This window comes from Rhincodon typus, chromosome 14 (assembly GCF_021869965.1).
Source record: "Rhincodon typus isolate 14 chromosome 14, sRhiTyp1.1, whole genome shotgun sequence".
Classification (NCBI taxonomy): domain Eukaryota; kingdom Metazoa; phylum Chordata; class Chondrichthyes; order Orectolobiformes; family Rhincodontidae; genus Rhincodon; species Rhincodon typus.
In genome coordinates, this window is record NC_063345.1 from 61,890,279 (window position 1) to 61,918,065 (window position 27,787).

The 27,787-nt window shown below is 40.8% G+C and overlaps 1 protein-coding gene across 1 annotated transcript; it reads left to right on the forward strand.

The window, feature by feature from the left end:
* Positions 1-410: 410 nt before the first annotated feature.
* Positions 411-27,787, forward strand: LOC109916232 (sodium- and chloride-dependent neutral and basic amino acid transporter B(0+)-like). The gene is made up of 15 exons (XM_020515947.2): positions 411-475; positions 593-922; positions 1,150-1,303; positions 4,630-4,761; positions 7,868-8,035; positions 9,944-10,082; positions 12,424-12,556; positions 13,747-13,887; positions 14,858-15,086; positions 17,262-17,387; positions 20,849-20,967; positions 22,503-22,602; positions 24,563-24,672; positions 24,778-24,948; positions 26,533-27,787. The coding sequence occupies exons 2-15, from the start codon at positions 851-853 to the stop codon at positions 26,656-26,658; spliced, it is 1,920 nt and encodes a 639-aa protein (XP_020371536.1). The 5' UTR covers positions 411-475; positions 593-850; the 3' UTR covers positions 26,659-27,787.

The window sequence follows — 27,787 nt, forward strand, 5'->3', positions numbered from 1 at the left end:
AGTGTAATAGCTAAAATAATAACTAAAATATCATCTGCCCACTAATAATTGAATGGCACTGTTTTCGTGGTGAGTTATACACATTTTATTATATTTTCACAACTACAAGTAACAATAAATGTCTATCTATCTAATAGATTAACAATGTCAAGGATAGTTGGCTCCTAGATCCTGTTAGAGTTGATAGTAAAGCTTAACTACAGATACTGCAACACTACATAAACACTAAATGTACAAGATAAACACCACAGGTAGAATATAAACAGCCCAGATACAACTGAACCGATTTCACTTTGCAGTGGACGTGAATTCACTTGTAAGTGAAGCAGATAGATTCAGAATAACTGGAGCATGACCAAAGTCTAAAAGAAACTCAGGCACCAACAGATTTCTGCATTCGAGTTTCCGCGTTCCAAAAGATTCTTCCACTCTTAAACACACAGTTCTGCTTTGCCTGAGCTCCTGAGAGATGCAGGTGCGTTTGATGTTGTTGCCTTAAAAAAATTCAGGTCTACCTAACCTGTAGATAATTGGTGTTAATTGTTGTAACTCTAACACAAATGGGTAGTAATCGATCATTTTGTTTTGGCAGATCGGCATATTAATCGAAGAAATATTCTGGGAACTTGGATGTCATCATGATCTGTATAAACAGAGCAACACCCCTTTTAAATCGCATATAAGGAACTGGGTTCTGACTGTGCAACAGGCATTACCTACTGTGGAGCTGAGTAAACCTTAACAAGTGTACCGGAGCAAGACAAAGTTGGAAGGTCTTTGAACAAAAAATAAGCTCCCGTTTTCCATCCCACCCTCAATAAACTAAACAATCATTAATCACTGTTCAAAAATGGACAAGAAAGAATTGCCTTTACCTGGATTCTTAAAGAATGATCAACAAATACAACTTCCAGAGGACACAGTGAGTATTTACCAATCATGACAATAAACTCATGCAAATCCCTGCAAGGAGGTGGCGAATTTGACTAGTGTCAATTGCGAATGTTTGTTATAGTCTCCAAACTACCAACCGGTTCCTACCAAATGGAAACAGCACAGTGTTTCTGTAAGGGGGGGGTCGGGGAGACGTTATACGTTTTACTGAGCGTGTGTAATTTCTGATTCAGCTATTTCCTCTCTTTCCCCCAGGCTGCAACCAATGACCATGTGGGTGAAGGTGATGAGAATGTGGAACGAGGGAACTGGTCCTCGAAGGCTGACTACTTGCTCTCGATGATCGGTTACGCTGTGGGTCTGGGCAATGTCTGGAGATTTCCATACCTGGCTTACAGGAACGGAGGAGGTACTGTGATGAAATCCAAAACTACAGCAGAGAGAAAGGCAGATAGAAATTAAAGGGGCCATCCATTGAAATAAAAAAATCAATTCAATAAAGCAGTAAATCCTTTAACACCACATAAATAATTTAGGTTTGAGCCAAGTATAAAGAATACTAATTGAACTGCAACTTTAAACTATACGTTGCCTAGAAGTTCTAGTGAGGGTTCCAGATACAACTTCATTAAGGTGGCACAGTGGTTTGTACTCCAGCCTCACAGCACCAGGGACCCAGGTTCAAATTCCAGCTTGAGTGACTGTGTGGAGTTTGCATGTTCTCCCAGTGCCTGCACGGGTTTGCTGTCATTTCCTCCCACAGTCCAAAGAAGTGCAGGTGAATTGGCCATGCTAAATTACCCTGTAGTGACCAAGGCTAGTTGGGTTAGCCATGGCTAATGCAGAGTTATGCGGATGGGTTGGGGTCCTTGGAGGGTCGGTATGGACTGAGTGGCCTCAATCCATTCTGTAGGGATTCTATGACTCCTGCATGCAAACAATGTGATGTTCAAAGGATATGCTGACATTTCCACTCCTCTGGGATCAGCCTTGAAAGTTGAATTAATGCCTGCCCCTTTGCAATTCAACAGAAGTGATCAATAGAAACAAAACTGCAAAAATATCACAACACCGTTATTCAATACACTGAATCAAAGAGACTGAAAGTATTTTAATTCAGTTAGACATGAATTTTACAAGGTAGGTCTTCTCCTGCTTCACTTCATTGATGTACTGAATTTCAGAGCTGGAATTAAGTGTTAAACATCCTCCCTACATTAACGTATATTGACATCATAAGTTCCTACGGGAATTATCATATGGCCAATTAAATAGGTCAGTCTGAAGACTGGTTGATTATGCTGTGCAGTGTCAGAAAGAGGTCTTTCTGGATAGAGCAATGAATGCATACAAAAACATACAAGCAATTAAATATTTTCAAAAAGAACAATACCTTTGCCCTGTTTTTACACAGGTTTAGAGTACCAATTCTTTATGGTAGAATAATAAACTGATCTTCCCTGAAAGTACTACTTCTGCTGAAGACATCTCCAGTATTTGATATCCTTTAGAAATGAGGGGGAAGCATCAAAATATCAAAATCTGAAGGTTTGCCAGGATGGGGGTGAGACAAAGCATTGGCCTTTCACACAGATAGTTTAATACGTCTGGATGTTGCACACAGAATTTCCTGCATTTTTTTGCTCACGTTCAAAAGAAACATTCATATTTCCATATTACGTGTAACAAGAAGCAGTTACAAAGCAACTTCTCCAATTTCTGAATCAAGCCCCACCCTTTGGAATCGGATGTCTTTAGATATAATTGCTAAAGAATTATTCACAAAACAGGTTGGCTTACCTACATACCTTCAGGTCAGGTTTCCATTTACAAATCATTTCTTGCTTTAGTTTTGCTTGAGATGTGCAAGTATTGGGAATGTTCCTTTAAGTTAGTCTGAAAAATATTCCCATCGCTTCCTTTCCCACACCATACATATACTTCAATTTAACAGAAACTTCCCAGCAATATAAATCATTCCAATTAAAGCCTGACTTCACATTGAAATTATGTAGGAGGAAAAAATGTTTCTGATTCCTGATCACTGGGAGAAAACCGATAGTTGTAGAGGGCAGACTATACTGAAATTTACTTTGCCGCTAAATGTAATAAACATAAAAAGTTCTGGATATAATACAATCTGCTCCCTACATCACAGATCTAGCATGGATATGATTTTAGTACTGAAGCAGGGATGTCATGCTGCAATTGTATAGCAGCTTAGTGAGGCAACAGCTGGAATAGCTTGGCTAGTTTCGGTCTTATCTGAGTAAGGATAATTTGGCAGTGGAAGGAGTACAATGAGGGTTTAGCTGACTGATTCCTGTGATGGCAGGATAATCAGTTCAGATTATTTTCCTAAGAGTTTAGAAGAATGAGGGTGGGGAATCTTGTAGAACCCCATAAAATTCTAACAGGACTAGATAAGGTAAATGCGGGAAGGATGTTCCTAATGACTGGGGCGTCCAGAACTAGGGGTCGCTGTCTGTGTAGCCTATGTAAGCCTTTCGGACTGAAATGAAGCGAAATCTCTTCACTCAGAGAGAGAGTTGCGCCAATGGAATTCTCTGCCACAGAATGTGGTTGAGGCCGAAACATTGAATATTTTCAAGAAGGAGTTAGATATAGTCTGAGGGTTAAAGGGATCAAAGGATACGGGGAGAAAGTGGAAACAGGGTACTGTGTTGGATGATCAATCATGGTCATTATTAAGGGCAGACCAGGCTCAAGGGGCCGAATGTCCTACTCCTCATCTTATTTTCTAAGTTTCTAATTTAACGCCCAAAGTTCATGTGGTACTTCTACATTAAAGTTTTAGAGGCACAATACAATTTGATTTCATAAGTGATTTAATGACCTGCTTCACTGCCTCACTTGGAAAGAAGATGAAAGTTGATTTGCTGCAGCCTCAGCTGCACATTCTAACTGAAGTTCATTTGATAATAATGGAGGTCACAATAAGGTATGTACATCTTGAAAAGTCAGTTATAAATTCAGGGAAGTTAATGCCTGTAGTTTTTCAGTCTTTCAGTTATAAAAAAAAACTTAATTTATTGAAGTTTTTTTTTGTTTCCCACATTGTTAGGTTTTCATTCACTGTGCATACTCATATTATCTGGAGGTTTGAACTTGTTTTACCTGAAGTAGAGGTGAACTCTGATGTTGTAATAATCTCTTTAATGAAAGTAGTTGCTTTTATTCATTCATGGGATGTGCGCGTTGTTAGCTGGGCCCAGCATTTATTGCCATCCCTATTTGCCCATGAGAAGGTGGTGGTGAGTTGCCTTCTTGAACTATTGCGGTTTATGTGCTGTAGGTTGACCCACACTTGCTAGGGAGCAAGTTCCATGATTTTGACCCAGTGACACTGATATAACTGCAGACTCCTCATTTCTTAGTGAAAAATTAAGGCAAGAGTTGTTGTATTTCAGCTCCCATAATCGATTTCCTGTAAATCTCTTGACTGTGAAAACAAGCATTTACAGGTGCAATTTGTGACTCTTTAAGTGCAAGGTACTGGGCTGTTGGGAATAATGCAACAGGATGAGAATCTGAATGTTAATTTCTGGTATGTTGTTTTGCATTCAAATACTGAGTACCTTCTGTAATTACTGTGTTCTCTCAATAACTTTAATGAGCTTCTGTGCCAAAATGGTGTGCTTGGTCATTTAATGTTCAGTCTCAAACTACGTGAATTATCCCCGTAACATTTTCCAATATTTCTATCTTTTTCAGGTGCATTTCTCATTCCCTACATAGTCATGCTGACACTTGCTGGGATCCCCTTGTTTTTCTTGGAATGTTCCTTTGGGCAGTTCGCCAGTCTCGGACCTGTTGCAGTTTGGAAAGCCGTGCCCATATTACAAGGTGAATAAAAACCAAAAGAACTGTGGATGCTGCAAATCAGGAACAAAAACAGAAGTTGCTGAAAAAGCTCAGCAGGTCTGGTAGCATCTGTGAAGAGAAATCAGAGTTAACGTTTCGGGTCCAGCAACGCTTCCTCAAAAGTGATCCCATCGTCACAGATGCTTCCAGACCTGCTGAGCTTTTCCAGCCACTTCTGTTTTTATTACAAGGTGAATGTTTATTTAGCAACTGAAGCTTAAATAATGCCATTTATTTCACAGTAATATGTTGGCTACACTTTCTTCATCAAATGAGAAATTAAGCTAGCCTTTACTGAATTACTGTTGAAAATCTGATCTCCTGTACACTTTTAACAAATCAGACACAGACAATGATGTAACATGCACAGCAAGTAAAACATTTGCTTTCCTTTTTTTCGATGTGGCCAGGTATGAGACCCCATACATGGAAAATTCTCTGTCTTTCACCTCGGCTGCAATTTCACACTCATCCGGAGTGTGAATTGACAGTAGTCGAGGTGAGTGCACAGCATGGTCCACTTGTTTCAATTACTGGCTACTTACGGGTCTCCCCCCACTGTTGTTGAGACTTTTCTTTTCCTGAAAGCCAACAGGGGAAGGCTAGTGCCAAGCGTCCAGGTTACCAGGTAGCATGCTGACCAGGTTAGTGGGGGTGGGGGTCCCTCTCATTGGGTACCCTCTACCCATCACAAGCCAATCCCCCAAAAAATTCCTTGACATTACCTTTCGCCTGTGATCCTGGCTGCAGGACCAATGTGAGTAGGGCCCACAGGCTGGGCCTGTTCTGGATGAGACACCAGACCTATCTGTAAAACCAGCCCTTCTGGCTCCCCCTCTTCAGGGAGCTGCCTACAATCCCAGCACTGGCTATCAATCCTGAGAGCTAACTTAGCAGACAATTTGTGAACTGACAGCCGTGAAGTGGCTAGGGGGCTGAGCCACGACTTGTAGGAAACTTCATCCCACACTCCTGCAGACAATGCCACTGGCCCTGCATAATCCCCAGCTTCTAGCTAATGACTTGGCTATAACTCCAAACTCCAGGACACTCAGCAATTAACTCAGAGTAGCATCATTTCGCTTATTTAAACCTTGAGGTTACCGAGGGGAATTTGAAGATCAATATTATCCGTAAAATGTGGAGAAGAGAAACCAGTCCAGGTGCAGTGCTGTGAGAGTGTGAATGGGGATTTCAAGCAAAGTTGGACCTTCAGCTCAGCAGCGTTGCTAGGCTTCCAACTCCACCTGGGTCCTTAGACTGAGGAGGGAAAAAAGAACAGCCACGCACCTTCTGCTTAAAGTGATCCCTGCTATAGGAAAGATGTTGTAAAACTTGAAAGGGTTCAGAAAAGCTTTTAGAAGAATGTTGCCAGGATTGGAGGTTCTGAGTCATAAGGAGAGGCTGAATAGTCTGGGGCTTGTTTTTTTTCCCTGGGGCGTCAGTGGCTGCGAGGTGACTTTAAGGAGGTTTATAAACTCATGAATGGGGTGAATAGCCAAGGTCTTTTTCCCAGATTGGAGGTGTCCAAAATTGGAGGACATAGGTTGAAGGTGAGAGGGGAAATACTTAAAAGGGATCTGATGGGCAACTTTTTCACAGAGGAAGTGGTGGAGGCTGGTACAATTACAACATTTAAAAGGCATCTGGATGGGTATATGAACAGGAAGGGTTTAGAGGGATATGGGCCAAATGCTAGAAAATGGGACGAGATCAGATTGGGATGTCTGGTCAGCATAGATGAGTTGGGCCAGAGGGGCTGTTTCTGTGCTGTATAACTTTCTGTTTCTATAAGTGCAAGTGTGGTTTCTACAAATTAGGTGAGGACAGTTTAGAGCACTGCTGGAGTATCCTTTTTGACTAATAGTTACTAGTGCTCACTGTTTAGGTTTTCAGTTGAAGAATTTCTATCCTGAAGCAGTATTAGGATTGTGATGAAGTTTCTTGGTCATTCCTAACCTCTGAGGCATAGAACCCCATGTGATTTACTGAATCAAATGCTTTGATCACATCAAAGAAGTCGATAAGGAGTTTCTGATGTTGTTCTCCTGAAAATCTAATCCGTGTCTCGGACTGGAATTCCTCAACCATAAGAAGGAGGCAATTCAGGAGAATGAGAGTCAGGATTTTCCCTGCCTCAGACAAGAGGAAAATACCTCAAAATAAACCACAACGTGATTTATTTCCCTACTGGAAGAAAGTTATACTTGCAATATTCCTGAACTCCGGGTGGAGGTGGGGGAGAGAAAATCCTGAAAACCTCTTCTTCTTCCCGAATCCATGGATGAGTGCATGGAAGTTTGAGGTCTGCAAAACCCCAGAAGCTTTGAGGACCTTTCACTTTCCAAGTATTATGTCAGAAACAGGGCAGCTAATTTGCAGACAGCAATCGCTCATAATAGCGATACAATAACTGCATAAGCTTTTACTGATGTTGACTGGGGGATAATTAATTGATAATTGCCAGGACTTCAGGGAGAACTCCACTGTCTTCAAAATGGTGCCATGGGATTTTTTGTTACACTACGTGAGAGCAGATGGAAGTGCAGTTTAAATCCTCATCCAAAAGGCAGCGGCTGTAATATTGCAGCATTCCCTCAGTCCTGCACTGCACTGTCAACTTATATATGTGTACACAAGGGAGCCCACAACCTGTTGATCTAGGTGTGGCCTGCAAACTGAGCCAGTGACAAAAATATAAGCATTTGCATACAGCTGCTTTACAATCAAGTACAACTGTGAGATCTTTGCAGTGAAACATCTAAAAACCAAAAACAGCGCAAGTTCTGTACATCATCCAATCCTTCCCACCAAATCACAATCACTGTATAAACCATCCAACTTTCTACTCTACCAATGATACTCTGTCTTCGAACTCTGTCAGTGTCCTGTTAGTCTTCCTCATTCTCAATTTGTCAGTCTTTTTATCCTCATCCAGTTCTACAGAATATGTGCACACACACAGTATAAGAACCTGTCATGCTTAATATATTGGTTTGTTACTCAGTTTGTTTGACAGCTGAATAAGTGAAAAAAAAATTGACATTAATAGTTTCTAATTAAAATTGTTTTCTCTGTTCATTTAAAGGTGTGGGAATCACCATGGTCCTTGTATCAACATTTGTGACAATTTACTACAACTGTATCATCGGCTACAGTCTGTACTACCTGTTTGCTTCCTTCCAATCAACCCTGCCGTGGGCAGACTGCTTCAGTTGGTGGGGAGCAGATGAAACATGCAGCAGGACTCCTAAAGGTACAGTGCTCACTTCTATTGGGAAAAGTGTCGACACCAACTGTTCATTTTAAATTCTGTACAGGTTGTCAACGTGTGGCAGAATAGCCGTTAATATTGTTAAAGAACCAAGAATTTACCTAAGTGATTCATCCTTGTACCCGACATGAAATTACTCACTCCCCGCTACAATTCCGACCCACTCACTATCCACCAGAACAGTTTGATAAATAACACAAGGACCACTTACCACAGTCCAAAAGCTACTGCAGTGAACTTACAACTTTTTGCTGGTCTATTTCAATAACATCATGTTGTAGTCATATAGCATCTTCACTCTAATAAAATGCCCTGACTCACATATATTTAATGGAATTAGGTTCCCTGTTGAATACTATGCGTCCTTTCCTCTTCAAGTTTACCACAAAGTAGGCTGGAGCCAGTAGTGCAGAGCACTAGCTATGCCATAGGTCCATATTAATGAAAATTCCAAGCCATTATGTCTACTGGATCCTTGTTTAGCATCTTGAAATAAATCAGTGTCTACCGCTGCAATTCCTTCCAGTTTACAAATTCTATGCTGACTCTCTTCATTCCTCCAGCTCTGGTCTTTTGAGTTCCCTTTGCACCACTATGACTGATAGAAACTTACTCAGCTTTCGCAATCGTACACATCTGGTCATGATTAAAATGACCCCTTAGAGGTGGATTCATTGCAACTGAACATTGTTAATTTTATTTTACAAATAGGCTGGTGAGACCAGTCTTCTCCAATGAAAGTATGTTCTTTAATTTGTTTGTGGCCTACATAGTAAACAATTTGTAAGCTCCAGATCTGGCTGTGGGACTCTTCCTTCGAGTGTTTTCTGCAGGAAAGGAAGAATCTCTCTGCCCACAAATCAGGATTTGCAGACCCCTGTTAGGGTACACTATGCTATTTTTTGAAGGAGGATTTGTTTATTCATTCATGGCATGAAGGCATCACTGGCTATGCTGTATTTATTGCCTATCCCTAGTTGCCGTGGAGACACTTAAGAGTCAACCATATTGCTGTGGGTCTGGAGCCTCATGCAGGTCAGACTGAATAAGGATGGCAGTTTGCTTCCCTAAAGGATATTAGTGAGCCAGAGGGGTTTTTCCAACAATTGACAATGGATTCATGGTCATCATTAGACTCTTAATTCCATATTTTCCTTTATTGAATTTAAGTTACACCATCTGCCATGGAGGGATTTGAAACCAGTCCCTGGCACGTTTTCTGCGTCTCTGGATTAACAGCCCAGCAATAATACCATTGGGGCATCGCCTTAGTCAAGTTTATATATACATTATTGCTCTCTTTGTGACACAAAATGGGAGCATTGATATGGTCATAAAGCAGGAGAAATAAGGACCTACATTTCGTTGTATATTGCAATCCTCAAGATTTGGTCTCTACAAGGACTGTGCAATGTCACCCCTAACCATACTGTCATGGAAGAAAACATCTGCAACAAATAGTTGTTTGAGAACAAGATGAAGTAGATTTTTCCCTTTTCTTCTTAGCCTTAGCTCATGTTACCAATCCAGGCTGGTAAATCTGTTAGGACTTGGCCAGCTCTGTCACCATTCTATAGCAGTGCTATCCAGCCACTCTTGGTGATGGAAAATTGGAGTCCTCCACCTAGAATATATTCTTTGTCCACTGCCACTGCCACTGCCACTGCTTCCTCCAAGTATGATTCACCATAGAAGTGTAGTCTTTCATCAGTCATGAAGAGGGGATGGAATCTAGCTGTGCACAAGTTGGCTGTTGTAATTCCTACATTTCAAAAGCAAATACACTTCAAAAGTACTTATTTTACTGTAGAGCTGTTTGGAATTTCAGATATTGTAATTTCCTTAATGAAGATATATGTCTTTCAGTCTTTCAAATTCCATATTTTCCAGATCCACTCTGCAATCTCACACTAGATAATGGATATTTTGAAATCGTTAATACAACATGGCTGCAGACAAACAACGAAACTTGTCCAAATGGATCAGCAATTTCTGTTACTCACCAGGGTCCTAGTGAGCAATACTGGGAGTAAGTACATTGCTGCAGAGAACTGCACCTATAAACTGCACAGCTGGGCCAGTAACCCGTCTTGGGACATTTGGTTGATGAAAACCTTGTGTAATGAATGAGTAGAAATGCAGTTGCCATTGACAATTCAGTAGTTCAGGGCATGAACAAGTATTTCTGTAACTGATTTCCAAATGGCATATTGCGTCCAAAGAGCCAGGTGAAAGAATATCACTGAGTTGGTGCAGGATATTCTGCGCGTAAAACAGAAACAGCCAGAAGTCAACAACCATATTGGAACCAAGGACATGTGTGGTTCTTCCAGCAAAGTCTCAGGATGTGTGCTCGATGGACTAGTCATCAGCTAGGTTGGTGGTAGTTTTCCCTCAGTTAGTCACTAAGTGCCATTCAAAGAGGAAAGCCCCCAAATCTCCGCTCTGATTTACCTGTAGTGTGCGCTATGTGGTGACAGGCCGTCTGCAGCACCATCAGCCCTAGCAACAGCGGGACAAGGCTGTTAGCTGTTATTAATTGTCCCCTTAAGAGTCTTTATTGGTAGCATGATGGTGCTTTAAGGCAAAGGTTGACCCCTTTCTAAGAACTAAAACCAGAACACCTAAAGAGGAGCACTTCACCCTATAATGTGTAAAAGGAGTGTGCAAAGTGGTGTAACCTGCCTTTCAGCAACTTCTAGTGGTTCAATAAAATAAATCCCTGGCAATCACTTTAAAATCAACGAGTAACAATTTATTTATCTAACTCTATTAGTGAACAAATTAACTAAACTGAACCAAATAAATCCCTTCTAACTACTAACTATTCCTCAATAAAGCAGGATTCTAATGGTATGCTGTTCCAATAAATACAAGTCCCACTTATATATAAAAAGTTAAGTCTCTTGAAATTACAGCCAGGTTACATGTCTTCTGGAATGTTCTGTGCCTTCTCCATTGTATCTTCTGTCAGGAATGCCTTCTCCATTAATTCTTCTGTCAAGAATATTAACTAGTTGTGCTGTTGGTACCATTTTTATTTAGATGGTGCTTTCTCTAAGACATAGAGGAGGCTGTGAGAGCCAGCGATTCTCTCTTGACAGCTGAAGGCTGTTAGCTCTGGCAGATGGCAGCTAGCTCTGGGGCTTTGTCCAGCTGCAGCCTTCTTTTTATACCCTTGATGATATATCAGTATTTCCTACAATAGGATTGGTCCAATGTTGTCAAAACCATCAGACTTAAATTTAGCTGGTTCAAATTGATCGGCTAAACTTAAAAGCCTGTTGTCTTGGCAGAAACTGCTGCTTGGCCTGCTAACTGTACGGTCTTGCCTTAAACTCAACTCACAAGATGTTACAATTCAGGTGCTCTCTGTGTACATGCAAACTTTCAAGCTGCTGCTCACAGACATCCATTTTAAATCTCTAAGCACAGAAAAAAAACACATCATCTTTTAAAGGGACCACACAATCCTTTCCCCCCGAGCATTTTACAAACACCAAATCCTAACTTCCTCCCTCCCAGTCCACGAGCACTCTGCCAACTTTTCAATAATGGGAAGCCTTCTTGCCACACACTTAGTCAGAATGGAGGCAGGTCGGCAACTGAATGCGCACTTCCTAACTTCCCTCCCAGTTAAATGCCCATTCCTCCACCTCCAAACATACCACAGGAGAGAGTGGGTAATTCTGCCCAGTAACACTGTTCCTGTCTCCACAATGGTATCTAACATGCTGAGTATTTCCAGCAACTTTTGTTCTTATTTTGTATTTCCAGTATTTTGGTTTCATTGCCCTAAACTCAACTCACAAGTTTTTAATTTCTTTATGCTCCTTTTCTTTGATGCAAACAGAAAATTAAGAGCAGGTAGCATAAATACAATGGAAAAAAATATCAAATTTAATTTCAATCCCTTGCTAATTCACTTCTAAACACAGTATTAATTCTCTTTACATTTCAAATCAAGTGTTATGGGTAGTGCGGTGGCTCAGTAGTCAGCACTGCTGCCTCACAGAGCCAGGGACCTGGGTTTGATTCCAGCCTCACTGTCTGTGTGGAGTTTGCACATTCTCCCTGTGTCTGTGTGGGTTTCCTCCCACAGTCCAAAGATGTGCAGGTTAGGTAAATTGGGCAGGCTAAGTTGCTCACAGTGTCCAGGGATGTGCAGGCTAGGTGGGTTAGCCATGGGAAATGCAGGGTTACGGGGACAGAGTAGGGGAGTGGGATGCCCTTTGGAGAGTTGGTGTGGATTTGATGGGCCTAACGGCCTGCTTCTATGCTGTAGGACTTCTATCATGAAGTGCTATTGTCTAAAAAATCAACTGCAATAAACAATGCCTGACAAGATGTTCTTTTTTCATTTTATTTAGTAGTGTGGCTTTGCGTCGTAGCAGCTCAATAGATGAGACTGGGCCAGTAGTCTGGTATTTAGCCCTCTGTCTGCTGCTAGCCTGGATTATAGTTGGGATAGCACTATCTAAAGGAATCAAATCTTCAGGAAAGGTAAAATGACCAGTTATGAATAGAATTAAAGTTAGTGACAAAGTAAACATTTCTGCAATGGATAAATAAATTTGCACAATGGACGAGGTTTATTTACAATGCTAACAGTCGATGACTCTGCAGAGTGTGTGAGATCTGCACTTCATGTGCACTTTAGGCCTGATAAGGATGTGGGGGATATTCTCATGTGTAACATGATTCTCTGCAATAATATATGATAACAGCTTGGCAAGGGAAATCAGCATCTTAGTTAATCACTAAATTAACAGATGGACAAATGAAATGGAGAGTGAATCAAAAGATACTATAGAGAGGGAGTGAAAGATTGCAGTAAGGGAAGGGGAAAGAAAAGAAAGGTAAGAGAAAACTTGGCAACTTAAAACTACTAAAACCCAACTTCACACCTGAAAGGAATGAGGCTGCACGGTGTAGATTATTCAATTTCAAAGTCAGAAGTCACATGACACCAGGTTATAGTCTAACAGGTTTATTTGAAATCACAAGCTTTCGGAGCGCTGTTCCTTCATCAGGTGAACTTCACCTGTTAAAGGAGCAGTGCTCTGAAAGCCTGTAATTTCAAATAAACCTGTTGGACTATAACCTGGTGTCATGTGCCTTCTGACTTTGTCCGACCATTGCACCCCCCACCCCACCCCACCCCCCCCCTTCCCCCACTCCGTCCAACACCGGCATCTTCACATCATGTTCAATTTCAAGATCAGATCATGATTGACATTAGATTAACAAAGTGTTGCTTTGATAAAAAGGTATTTACAGTTTGTTTCATTGACTACATTTCTGTCATGCCTCAAATGTGTAAATAATGTGTAAATCCACTTAGGTCTTAGAACCAACAGGAGGCTAAGGCCGTTTGTGTAAAACCAACTGCAGAATACGACAGCAAGTTGATCAAGCTGGAGAGATTTCTAACTCACAGCTCATTATCCCAGAACTTGCTGGTTGATTTGCATATAAATAATAGCATGTTATGAGTATATAATTGTTGCAGCATGATCCAGCCAATATCATGCTTCTTAAACTCTGTTAAAAGTACCTTCACAGTAGCCATTACTCCTCCAATTAACTACTGGTTCATTCACTGCTTTATTAGTATGTCATTAAGTTGGATGCACTTGATATCCCATCAGTAGAACAGGAAATTCTAACAACAACTTACTCTCTATGATCAGGTCGTTTATTTCACAGCAACATTCCCTTATCTGGTTCTCATCATACTTCTAGTCCGAGGTGCTACTCTGAAAGGAGCCTATAAAGGAATTGAATACTACATTGGAGCGCAGTCAAACATCTCTAAACTGAGAGATGCTGAGGTAAATACACCAGGATAAACCATAGTACTTCAATTACATTTTTCAGTCAACCTATTGCACTTCTTAAATTTCCTGGTTTGTGACATGTTTGAGGTAAAGGTTGAGCTGCTCTTGGACTCTGGGGAAAGTTGATTTCAGTCAATGTATTTCAGTTGGTGTAGAATGAGAAAGTATTTGCAAGTGAAAGCTAGGAATAAAAGTTGATGGTTTATTGCATGCTATCTAAGATCTAGCAGTCTGCAGGTTGGATGGGATAACAGTAGCAGAAGGGGTTCAGATTAAATGAATCAATGATTGGATGGAATGGCATATCAGAATTGGAATGGCCAGGGCGGATTACAATTACAATGGCTGCCATTTCTCTTAAACTTGTAAACAATTTGCTAATAAAATCAAGTAAATATCTCAATATGTTATCAATCCAGTTGGGAGGTCACCAAGTAACAGTTAAGACAATGTGACATGTTATTAACTGACATTGAGATTTGATTGTTAGTTTTAACGCAATTCTCATGGAGAATTGGTGAATCTTTCATCTGTGCTGCTTTCAACAATGGTGATAGGCGGTTAAATTAAGCTGAAGCTCAAGCTAACTTAAGTACAGTTCCGAAGAAGGGTCACAGCACCCAAAAGGTTAATTCTGATTTCTCTCCACAGGTGCTGCCAGATCTGCTGAGTTTTCCCAGTAATTTCTGCTTTTGTAGTTAAATTAAGCAGTAAGTTTCTTGTAAACGGAGCTGTGCAAAGTCTTTGACCTTGTTTAGGGAATTGTAAAAAGAGAATGAGTGAATGAATGTCCTATTATTTAAGAAAGGCTGTATTGACTGGAGGGATTTTCATTCAGTCAGCTCACCATTGAGCTCTGATACTAATTCCCACAGCATTACTCACAGTTAATACAGTGTTATCTGTTACAGAAAGTCATGTAAGAAGTTCCCACAGCTGATTAATTCTGCTTTCTATTTTCCAGGTCTGGAAAGATGCCGCCACACAGATTTTCTATTCACTGTCAGTTGCTTGGGGAGGTTTAACAGCTCTGTCATCCTACAACAAATTTCACAACAACTGTTATACAGATGCCATCATTGTCTGTGTTATTAATTGTGCTACGAGTGTGTTTGCTGGCTTCGCCATCTTCTCCATCCTTGGACACATGGCTCATATACAAAACAAGCTTGTCTCAGAGGTTGCCCAGTCAGGTACCTGCAGATTCACCTTATCATCTTCTGTTGAAAACAGGGTTAGATAAAATTGTTCCATGGTCTCAGCTATTCCACAGTGTTGGCTCAATCTGCCTCCTAATGTTTTGAATTGGAAATAGTTAAGATGAATGTGCTATAGTTTAAACAAGCAACAGCGACACTAACTGTTAAGTTGCTTGTAACAAGAATAATAAGAACTCGCAAGAATATGGCTTAAACCATCTTGAACAATATTATCATGACTTAAATTGGAAGAGTGTACTGACAATCATGCTTCATATTTCACACTCCATCACAAATGTGTAATCACCCAGTTAAATTGCCAAAGAGATCCATTTGCCAGATGAACCTCTATACATGGTTTTGTTGCTGACGGAAAAATGGTTTTATTTGTCAGAAACAAACTTAAACTTTAACAGTTGGCAAAATAAGATTACTAATTTACTACTATGTGGCTTAAGTTATATCCATTTGAAATTCAAATACACACATGTTCATTCACAAATTGGACAAACCAAAAAAAATGTTTCATCTGACATAAATACTATAGGTGGAAAAATATAGATGGGCAGTATGAATTCTGCTGGTCAAAACCACAAAATTAGAAAGTTCATTCCTCAGTGATTTTGATTTTAACACTGATGACACAATGTTGCCTGCAGAATGATGGTTGCTCTATAATTCAATAGCTGATTGGGTGGACCTAGGTCTTATCTTGTACTGGAATTCTTTCTTCAGAGTCTCAGAAGTCTGAATTCTTCAGAGTCAGGTTTTTGTCTTTCCCCTTAGAGATAGATGTGGCAGAAAATGTTTCTTGTTTACAGACCTCTAATCAACAACAAACTATAGCTTGACAATCTAAAAGCTGTTCTCAGGCAGTGTCTCCTTAGCTCCAAGACTTTTGGCGTCACTCTGTCTCAAAGTACCACCTCACTGCTGTGAAAACTAACACAGAATGTACAGCTAATGTGTACATCACACAATCCCAATTGATCTCCAAGTTACAGGAACAATATAATACTGCTGTACTTTTAGCTACATAGCAATGTCCAACTTCCATTTTCCAGTTTAATGTTAAATGCCATTACAATATCAGATCCTCTTTGCAGTTGGGGAAGATTAATGGGCGAGGTGACATTCTTGCTTCTCATAACTAGTACAATACTAATGGGATTAATGTCTCCTCTGTCTGCTGAGTATGAAGAGTTCCTACATTTTTTTCACAGGATGTAGGCATCGCTGGCTACGCCAGTATTTGTTCCTCATCCCTGATTGCCCTGGAAAAGGTGCTAGTATCTTCTTGAACCTCAGCAGTCCTGGGTTTTTGGTTCATCTACAGTGCTGTTAAGAAGGGAATTCCATGAGAAGAGTTTGGGCAGTCTCCAAGCAAGGAACTAATGGTGGGCAAGGAACTAATTGGTGGGCAAGGAACTAATGCACAAACTAGCATTTACTTGGAAATATCGCTCAGGTAAACTCCAAGATAGCTGCTATGAGCAATGAGAAAAGGTTATACTCTCACAAGAATTGGTGGAGTAGGGTAAAGGGATCTATACTCTGCAGACAATTGTGATGTTAAAAAAAGACTTATGTACACAATACCTCAGGAAGTCCAACTGGAAAGGAACATCCTTTATTACTGAACAGCAAAATAGAGCCACTATAGTACATAGGCTAGTCCCAGTCTAGGCCAGACCAATCTGTGGACCTGCTTTTTATTTTTTTTTAATTTAACCTATTTTTCTAATTAACCTGTTCAAATATGTTATTATATACCTCTGGAGCAGGTGGGACTTGAATCCAAGCCTCCTGGTCCAGGGATATAGACACTACCACTATAAAGGGTTCAGGCGATGAGTTCTCACCCTTGCCTGAGAACTCATACTTAACAAGCTCCACAGGGAGATTAATTAGTGATATGCCATGGGCTTTGTAAGAAGTTATCACAAGGTATCAAATGAAAACTGCTCCACGATGCATTTCTGCCATGACTGGTCCTGATATAGTAAATACAAAATCTCAGACCATAAGACAAATACTGAACAAACTTATATTATTTGGCAATGTGGATTCTAAACTAATTAATAGGTCTTAAATAAATGATGCTAATATACAGTATATTTATCTTATGCACCATTAATTACATAATTTCTCTTTTGATTCACTGTCTAGGCTTTGGTTTGGCCTTCATTGCTTACCCAGAGGCCCTCGCACAGTTGCCAGTGGCACCTTTATGGTCTATTTTATTTTTCTTTATGCTGGTCACTCTGGGACTGGACAGTCAGTTTGCAAGTATAGGTAAGAATAACATTACTTCAAAATATTTCCTTCTGTAACTTTCCTTTACATATCATTGACTTATGTACCCTGGGGTGCTGAATCTTTGTGGAGCTACATTGCTTCGAGCTGTTTATTACTAAAATGAATGACCTTCCACTTGTCTAATTTGGAATCCATTTGCCATATCCTAATGATATGTTTCCACCCATTTCTGTTAAAATATCACCTATCTTTGTGTCATTGGCTAATTTGTATATATGGCTTTCCATGCCAACGCCAATGTTATCTATAGATATGGTGGACAGTTACTACCTCATTACGAATTCAATTAGACACCAAAGATCACATCCCTTCATTTAGAGAATTGACCCATAATACCTACTCTCTCCTTCCTGCCACTCATCTAACTTCCTTAGTAAGGTCAATGATTTGCCTCAAATTCAATGAGTTTCAACTGTAGGTAAACGTCTTTTATAAGGAACTTAATCAAATGCTGAGCAGAAGTCCATATAAATAACAACATCTATTGACATTTTCTTATCCACAACTTTTATTATCCTTTCAAAAAAGTCAATCAAATTCACCAAGCAAAATTGACACTTTACAAAATCCATGCTGATTTTGTTTTTCTGATTGACTGCTTTCTGATTGCTTTTTGTCACTTATATTAATGATTTGGATGTGAATTTCTCTATAACTTGATAGTTATGTCCTTGTGTGATCTCGCGCTACAGGAAATCACCATAGAAAATCACGTTTTAGAGAAATCGCTACAGAAAATTGCTATACCTGTACAGCAGAAAGTTTGTGTTATCCAAACAGTGTCCACTATTCATCAATCACGTTACAGCCAATACACATTAACGAAACATGCGTTATGGCAGAAATACCTGTAGGAGGTATGGTTAGTAGGTTTGCAGGTGACACCAGAATTAAAGGTGTTTCAGAGATAGTAGTAACTGCAGATGCTGGAGAATCTGAGGTAACAAGGTGTTCAGAGAAGGGTCTAGGCCCGAAAAATCAGCTTTCCTGCTCCTCTGATGCTGCTTGGCCTGCTGTGTTCATCCAGCTCTACACCTTGTTATCTCAGAATTAAAGGTGTAGTGGACAGCCAAGAAGGTTGTCTCAGTGTACAACGGGACCTTGATCAGATGGGCCAGTGGGCCGATGTGTTGAGGAGTGGCAGATGAAGCTTAAGTTAGATAAATGTGACGTCCTGCATTTCGGTAAGACAAACCAGGACAGGACTTATACACTTAATTGTAAGGTCCTGGGGAATGTTGCCAAACAAAGAGACCTTGAAGTGCAGGTTCATAATTCATGAAAGTGGAATCGCAGGTAGACAAGATAGTGAAGAAGGTGTTTGGTATGCTTGCCTTTACTGGTCAGTGCATTGAGAATAGGAGTTGGGAGGTCACGTTGTGGCTGTGTAGGACATTGGTGAGGCCACTTTTGGATTACAATGTTCAATTCTGGTTTCCCTGCAATAGGAAGGATGTTGTGAAACTTAAAGGGTTCAGATAAGATTTACAAGGATGTTGCCAGAGTTGGTGGATTTGAGTTATGGGGACAGGCTGAATAGGCTGGGGCTATTTTCCCTGGAGCATCGGAGGCTGAGGGGTGACACAATAGAAGTTTATAAAATCAGGAGGAGCATGGATGGCGTGAACAGCCAAGGTCTTTTCTCAGGGTAGGGGAGTCCAAATCTACAGGTATAAGGTGAGAAGGGAAAGATTTAAAACGGACCTAAGGGGCAACTTTTTCACACAGAGGGTGGTTCATGTATGGAATGAGCTGCCAGACGAAGTGGTGGAGGCTGGTACAATTACAACATTTGAAAGGCATCTGGAATTGGAATAGGAAGGGTTAAGAAGGATATGGGCCAAATGCTGGTAAATGGGTCTAGATAAACTTAGGATGTCTTGTCGGCACAGACGAGCTGGACCGAAGGGTCTGTTTCCATGCTGTACATCTGTATGACTCTATGAATGAAATATTCAACCTGTTCTGTCATCCTATACTTAATGAAAGTAATTTCCCAACGCAGACATTAGGCTATAACTCCCTGGCTTCCCTCACTTACCTCTCTTTATTACTTGAGAGATACATATAAATTTCTAATCAAAAGGTGCTGTTACTGAAATGAGGGGACTTTGAAAATTATGGTTAGGGTATCTACAACATTGTCACTCACTGTGCTTCCTTTTGAAGCCTTAGGACAGCAATCACCTGAGTGCTGAAGAAATGTTAGACTTCAGCACTGTCATTTTCTTCATTATTGGTATTTTGTTTACCTTAATTTTAAAGATCTTCTAAAATTGATTCAGTGCGCGTTTCCTGGGAACATTTGAAATTCTATTGTCTTCATCTATTGCAAATACTGATGCAAAGTGATAGTTGAACACGTCTGTCATGTTCTTATTTTCATTTGCTTTATCCCTGTTATCTGCCTCAAGAGATCCACATTTCTCCTAACAACATGCAATTCCTACATAAACTCATTGGAGAAAACTTGTGACGATTTTGGTATCCCATCAAAACGTTTGTCAAAGACTGTTTTTTGCAGCTTTTCCTGTCTGTTTTGAGCACTAATTGCCCTATGTATGTTTCCCATTCTCTGGGATTGGTGTTATTTTAGATTTTTTTCTATACCCTTTTAGTTTTATGTGCCCCCTTACCTTTTTCATAATCGCTGTCTGTTATTTTTAGGAAGCAATACACTTGACCTTTAAATGAACAAATTGTTTGTTTCTCACTTTAAAGATTTGTTTAAATCTAGGATCATTGAAGCAGTTTTACATTTATCCCTTTTAAACAAAACACTGGGCTCAATCATGTTACGATCACTGTCAAAATAAAGCCATTAAACTGTTAACTAATTCTGGCTCATTAATCAATTCTGACGAATTAATCTAATATGACCCTTATTGGTTTTGGACACATTAAGCTGAATTATGAAGGCTATGCTGCAGTGCCCTGCACTAAAGACATTCATAAAATTTTGGTTTTTTCACCACTATGGCACAGCAGTACAAACCATTCAGGGACAAAAACAAAGTTGCTAGAAAAGCTCAGCAGGTCTAGCAACATCTGTGAAGGAGAAAACAATTAACGTTTCGGGTCCAGTGACCCTTTCTCAGTTCTGAGGAAAAGCTTTGTTTTTGTTCCTAATTTATAGCATCCGCAGTTCTTTCAGTTTCCACTCAGGGAGCTCGCTGTAAGTGGTCTCAGAGTGATAAAGTTATCAACTCGTTCAAAGGATGGATTAAATGATTCCTGTATTCCTGGGCTAAAGACAACTTAAGTACAAGCAAGCCTTTTGGCGATATATAATCTTGTAAAGGCCTGACCCAGACCCTTGAATGCTTCAGAAAGTGGGCTTTTAGTCAGAAGACAACATCTTCACCAACGTTTCTGCTATAGCTTTGGACTGTGTAAATAACTAATCATTGATTACATTTAATATTTTGTTTCATCAGAAACAATTATAACAACATTACTGGACCAGTTCCCTACCTTTCTACGAACAAAACGCGCTTTTGTGACATCCGGTGTTTGCTTGCTATTTTTTTTCTTGGGCCTCGTATGTGTAACACAGGTATGTTGTCTTTTAATAGCGTGCATTGTGCCTATGTTGTGCTGCTGACTACAATTGAAATCTGCATCTCACAGGATTCAGTGATCAGGAAAGATCTTCTATGTTGGTCCTGCCTTTTCTTTCCAGTCATTTAAAATTGTGAAGTAATGGTGTGCGTCTGACTGACCCTTCCCCCATCTGCTTAGCGTTGTTACAGAGCCTGGTTAAAATGCTGAAAGTCACCTTCATTGCTGCTGTATACCAGCCTTACACTGAGTTCATTTTAGATCCACAGGATGTCTTTGGATAAGTATTCTTTCTGTTGAGATTTGTCCACCTTAGTAAATTTCTGTCTTAAATTTTGTTTACTGCCTTTGAAACACACCATGTTGCTAAGTGGGAGATTAAAACTGAAAATGCAAATTGAAGCACATATTCAAGGCTGGTATTCCAAAGTAGTAAGAAAGGGACTGCTCCATTAGTATAGATGTCGTCGTCTGCACGAGTTATGTAAGGCCCTGTCTCTACTTGTTAACGTTTACTCTGATCTTTTCTTCACAAATGCTGCCACACCTGCTGAGCTTTTCCAGCAACTTCTGTTTTTGTTCCTGTTGTTAAAGAATCCAAGGCTCCTTATACAACACTTTCCAAACCTAAATCTTCCACCAGCTAGAAGGTCAAAGCCAACAGATGCACAACAACATTGTCCACCTGCAAATTCCCTCTAGTCGCACACCACCCTGATTTGGCACCATTTCTTCACTGTTGATGGGTCAAAGACCTCCTAACAGCACTGCAGGGATCCTTACGGTCCAAAGAAGGCAGTGTTTCAAGAAGACAGATCACCATAAGCTTCTCTAGGGCAATTAGTGTTGGGCAAAAGATGCCAGCTTAGCTAGCAATGCCCACAGCCCATGAATAAATAAAAAAAAAATCCACTTGTATACTCACCTGAATATCTCCACCTAATTAATGACGCTGGACACGTTTGCAGAGTCAATGAGAGATCCACCAGCATTGAAAGATTGGCAGCCCTGCCATCAGAGGTGAGTGCTCCTAATGTAGATAGGAGAGAGCAGGGACTCTATGATGATGGGAGGTGTGGGAAGGGGCTGTATATAGGATGGAGCTGCTCCGCACCTCAACCCAATCTGCTGCCTCAGAGCTAACCCCCTTTCTTGGCCCTGTTTCAGCCTCAATTCTGCAGAATGATGTTATTAGATGCTTTTGTAGGCATGACAGGCTAGTCTCTGCTTGTGGGCAGTTAACACCGCCTAACAATCCAACCTGAATGAAAATGGCCTGGAGGTGAGACCATTGGCAAAGGACCAACACATCGGCTAGTCATAGGATATTGTAGGTGTGCCCACCCAGCTTCTCCCCCTCATGCAAACAAAAACCTGTCCAACATCTCAGAAACCATTTTTTTTTGCCTGGCTGGTTTATGGCTGAGAAAAATGTAGTTTTGTTACAGCCAAAGAAAGGTCTTCTTTTGAATATCAGAGTATTATAATTTTCTCAGGCAGGCTATTTCCTAATATTTCATTTATTTTCAGGCTGGGATTTACTGGATCAATTTAATTGACCATTTCTGTGCTGGATGGGGAATTCTTGTTGCTGCTATCGCGGAACTTGCCGGAATAAGTTGGATCTATGGTAAGTGGAGCAAGGACATCACTGAAATGAAATGAAATTAAATGGTCATATTTTGATAATAATACTTCTGTGGGCTCTTATCTGTTCAGAAGTAACAAGATGAATCATTTCATGCTGTGGCAGAAATAATCCTTCACAGATGACTAGGCACCCCAGTGTTCCCATTCCCTGTCAATTCTTTCCTCATTTGGGCCATTATGACTTAGACGATATCTCCTGCATCCTTTGCTGAAAAAGCTTCCTTTCTCTTATTGGGTTACGGTTAGTTAGATGTTGGGGTTAATCACAGAGCAATCGTTTTCCTGCCACTTGTTATTTGGAGGTCATTCAAACATCTACATCATGAGTCCTGTGTCTGTTTGCCACTGGACTCGGGCAGTTATCGATTTCTCCCAACTTGTGAGATAAATGGAACCACAGACAGGCTCTGCTGTATTATGTCCATGAGGTGGGTGAAATCCATTTGCTACTCTTCAGTATAAGACACAGGAACCATCTACCTCGCCCCATTCTCAGCACAGGTCTAAAGCGCAAACCTTTCTTTGAGGGAGTTCTTCAGGATTTGGAGGAACATTTTACTTTCATAGGGACAGGGAAAAACTTACTCGTGCTGTCCGAAAACCCTTCTCTGATTTACAAGCGGAATTTTCCAGCCCAGCCAGAGATGCGCAAGGTGAGGCCTCTTAATGAGGTGGCAGGCAAAAAATTTAGTTTCCTGAGGCAAACTGAAGGTTTGCTGGTAAGTTCTCAGAACGTTTCAGGTGGGGCACCTCTTTTGCTCTCATCAACATTCGTCATGAAATTTATTAACATCCCAGCCGCTGGAATTATGTTCACGGGGAACGTTTTGCTCGTCAGAGATATGAACCACGTGTATTTACAAACGCGACTACACATATTGGATGCAGACCTGACAGAGTAGGCAGTTTCTGCTGATTAGCAATTTGACTCCTTTATTTACGAGCTGTTTCTTTGCATAAATGCTTGGTGTAGCGGGTGAAGCCTGTCTATATTGATCAGCTCATGAGAGCTTCAGTAATGTGTGGTCTGGCTTGTTACTGAACACTCTACGGTGTAAGGAGTAGACTTGATCAGCAACACTGCCCAAGCGGGGCAACCATGTTGGCTGTTGCCAACAAACCTGGCTGGGCCAGGCAGCCAGGCCAAAACTCGGAAGTGAGTGGGACGTCAGAAGGCCATCCTTTGAGGGTGTGTAATTTGCCGAGGCAAGAGTTTGGTGAAAAGCTACCGGATGTGTATGTTTTCCTAGTTATGATGAAAGATCAGAGAGCCAGTGGTGTGTGATCTGCTGAATGTTGTAGCTCCTCTTACACTTTAAGCCTAGCAGATATGTGACAGGTGATACCTGTGTGCTACCTGTGGTCCTAACTGGTGAATTCCAATGAAGTGACAGTCAATGATTGCATCCGGACATGCCTGGCGCTAACCTCCTGAGTGACGGTCCTCCGCAATTCCAACCTTACAATGCGAATTCACCCTGATAGGAGCTTGAAGCATTGACTGACACATACCCTGATGGAGCACAGTAGACCATTCATCCTCTTTTGGCACAGGTCCCAGACTCTCACAAACCATCCAAGAGTGCTGATTTCTGCAACCTCCTCTGTCTTCATCAGTCAGAATGGCCTTTTGTTGTCATCCCTAGAGAAAAGCCCTTTCCTTATCTTGGGATAGATTTCAGCAGAACTTCTAGGGGAGGTGTCGTTCATGCATGGCACCATTTCTTGTCTGACCTCTGACATCGACAGGTGTGCGTATGCGTGATGAGTTGAGATTAGATTAACTCCTGGGTGTCTCGGAGTTATGTGCTGCATAATCCTTGTACTAAACCTGTTCATTCGTGCCACCCAGTACAAGATAAGCTTCTACAGTAAACAAGCTGCTCTGAAGACAGGACAGAGCGAGTGATGGTGTCTCTCTACTTCCTTGTTGTTCACAGGGGTAAACAGATTCATCAAGGACATTGAGATGATGATTGGGGAAAAGAATTGGCTCTTCTGGCTGTGGTGGAGAGCCTGTTGGTTTTTTATCACTCCGTGTTTGCTCATGGTAAGTAAATATTACATCTTTTAGTGAACAAAAATGAAAATATCAACCTGCAGATGATCTTTTGTTGCGTTATTGATCTGTGATTTGTAAAATCTTTTAATCCAGGCAATCTTAATCTGGTCCTTAGTAACATTTGTACCACCAACATATGGAAAACTAGAATACCCTGCATGGGCAACAGCACTCGGCTGGTGTATGATCATCTTCATTATTTTGTGGATCCCCGTTGTAGCTATTATGAAAATTGTCCAAAGCAAGGGCTCCAATTTGTGGCAGGTAAGGAAACATGTTGATCAATTCTGTCTGTGTGGTGTAACAGAAAATCAGATCCCTTCACTAGTCTACTCAGCTCCAAAGTTGTGCTCCTGTTAACAATTTCTGCAGAGTATCATCCAATGTGCTCTCACTCACACACACACCATCACCTATTGTTGTGGTTTAGGTTAATAAAATTTAAAATGCATCCCAACTAACAGTGGAAGTATATACTCTACTGAGTTTTGCATCTCACAGTCAGTTTGGATACTAATTGTGACTGCGGAGAGCTGCAGATACAGGGGTCAGTGTTCTGTTGGCTTGATGGGTGATTTGCAATGCCAAGTGATGCTAACAATGATTCAATTCCCACACTGGCTGAGGTCATCATGAAGGTCATATCTTGACCCTTGCCTGAGGTGTTGGTGACCCTCAAGTTAAACTCACCCAACTCTCTCTAATGAGCCTCTGGTGACCTTCAACCTCACAATAATAGATATTGAGCTAAATCAGAATTACATAAAATTAAAGTCAGAGTGTATGATTATAAAATACGGACTTAAGCATTGCTGTGTGCTATGGTCCAGGTATTCCCTGCCCTCTAACCTTTCATCATATCCTCGGGAGGGAAATCGAGTCGTACTTTTGAATAATTTCTGAATTTATAGAATATGAACCATGTTTAATGCTCGGAAATAAACAGTGCCAACATGCTGCATTCATGTAGCCACCATGTTGGAGAAGACAAAAGACTTCGGTTTTGGTTCCTCCATTGTTTACTCCACTCTGTTGAGCATTTCTTTGACTGTTTGCTCCATTATCATTAACAGAATTTGGCCAAGGATGCTGCTCTGTCGCAATCCCTCCATAACCGTCTTTTTTTTAATATAACCTCTTCAGACCAAGCTTCCCATCAATTCCCCAGATCTCCTCCTTCTGACCTAGCACCTATATCCTGTATAGTTACTGCGGAATGCTTTGAAAACAAGGCAGCACAGTGGCTCAGTGGTTAGCACTGCTGCCTGACAGTGCCACGGATCTGAGTTTGATTCCAGCCTCAGCCTTACGTACAGTTTGTACACTGTCCATGTGGGTTTCCTCTAGGTACTCTGGTTTCCTACCACAGTCCAAAGACATAGAGGTTAGATGGATTGGCCATGTTAAATTGCCCCGCGCTGTCCAGGGATGTGTAGGTGGATTTGCCATGGTAAAAAATAATGTGTGAGATTACAAAGAGAGGGAGGAGGGTCTGGGCGAGATGCTCTTCAGAGGGTCAATGTCGACTCAATTAGCCGAATGGCCTGCTTCTGCATTGTAGGGATTCTGTGGTTTTTATCTCGACGTTAAGGGTACAATATACATAGAAGTTGTCGTGACGAATGGGAAAGACAGTTGGAGTTGTATGGAAATAAGTAATAGCGTGTCAACAGGCCTTTTGGTAATGTACTGGAATAAAATTGCAGTTTCATCGAGGAGCACTGTAACATAAGAAACAATGCACAGGCCACTCAGCCCCTCAAGCCTGTTCTGCCATTAGGAATGGCCATTTTCATAATCTCTCTACTTGGTTCCATGTACAATTACTTAAACATTTTCTTTCCACAGAAAATTGTTGCAGCCTCCAAGCCAACTCCAGACTGGGGCCCATACTTGAAAAAACACAGAGGAGAAAGATATGACACTAATCAGGACTCTACACAAACTGGCATTCCTGAGATGTCAAAATTTTAAGGGACATTTTCAGTTCCATTGATACACATCAACCAAATCAAATTATCAAAATGCACAATGCCTCTGGAATTTTGCCAGCATGGATCGCTTATCAGGAATTTGGGCTTGCATTTCATGAGCAAATCATAGGGAGCAGATGGCTGAATTCCCATTGAGGATTTCCAATGAGCTAGGCCCTTGGTTCGAAGTATGCATTCATAAAATTGCCCCCTTTCAGTTTCACTCAGAAAATGTTGGCTCAGATTTTCTGATGGCCAGGCAGTCATTCCTGCAGCACAGAATGGGATTTGCTAATGGGAACGCTGCAGACTCCCTGAGGTAGCAGACTCTGAGGGCATTGCCTGGGCAATTGAAGATTCCAATGGACAATTTCCCTATGTGTGGAATACTCCAAAAAGTATCCATTTAAATCGAAGAATTCAGAGGCTATCAATGCTGTTAAGCAAGTGGCTACCCTGAAAGTGTTACATCATTAAAAGTCCATTCTAACCCCACACACACACACAACTATATCTCCCCTTATACTGGAATGCAACAAACACCAATTTGACTCTGATTGTCACTCCTTGAAAAATCCAACTCTGTCTATAGCAATACGAAGGAGGAATGAGAAAGTTTAAACAAAGACTAAGGCTTTTTTAGGCGTGAATGAAGTAAATTTGATTTTTTTTTCACAAAAGTGCCTCCTCTCCTTCTTCCAAGACTGGCTTCTGGTAGAAAGTATAGCGATTTAGTGATGGGATACTGGACTCTGTTGCGTTAATTCAGAAAGCAGATATTATTATATCCTTCTTGTACTCTAAATGATAAACTGTTAGGTACACAAATAAAAATTGTGTAACTCAGCTCAAATTACAGGACAGAATTATTCATTAGCCTGCACATGCCAAAGGGACTTGATTGGCAATTTCACGTAAAGTTAAATACACACCATAAATACTTTGCTTGCAAATTTTTGGCTTTACTTTCAATGAGGAGGAATTCACCTCCTTATAATCACAGTTAAGGAGTTGTCTAAATGTCAATGGATGGCTTCCAAAAACAAGAAATGTTTGAAATTCCTTGCAGTTGCAGGCTTGGTCAAATACCACCCCAGTGCATTGGGCGAATAAAAACAGTTTGATTTCTC

Coding starts and splice junctions, on each gene's coding strand:
- LOC109916232 (XM_020515947.2), top strand. CDS start 851: ATGGACAAGAAAGAATTGCCTTTACCTGGATTCTTAAAGAATGATCAA. Junction 10,083..12,423: donor CCTAGTGAGCAATACTGGGA/GTAAGTACATTG, acceptor CATTTTATTTAG/TAGTGTGGCTTTGCGTCGTA. Junction 24,949..26,532: donor AGGGCTCCAATTTGTGGCAG/GTAAGGAAACAT, acceptor TTCTTTCCACAG/AAAATTGTTGCAGCCTCCAA.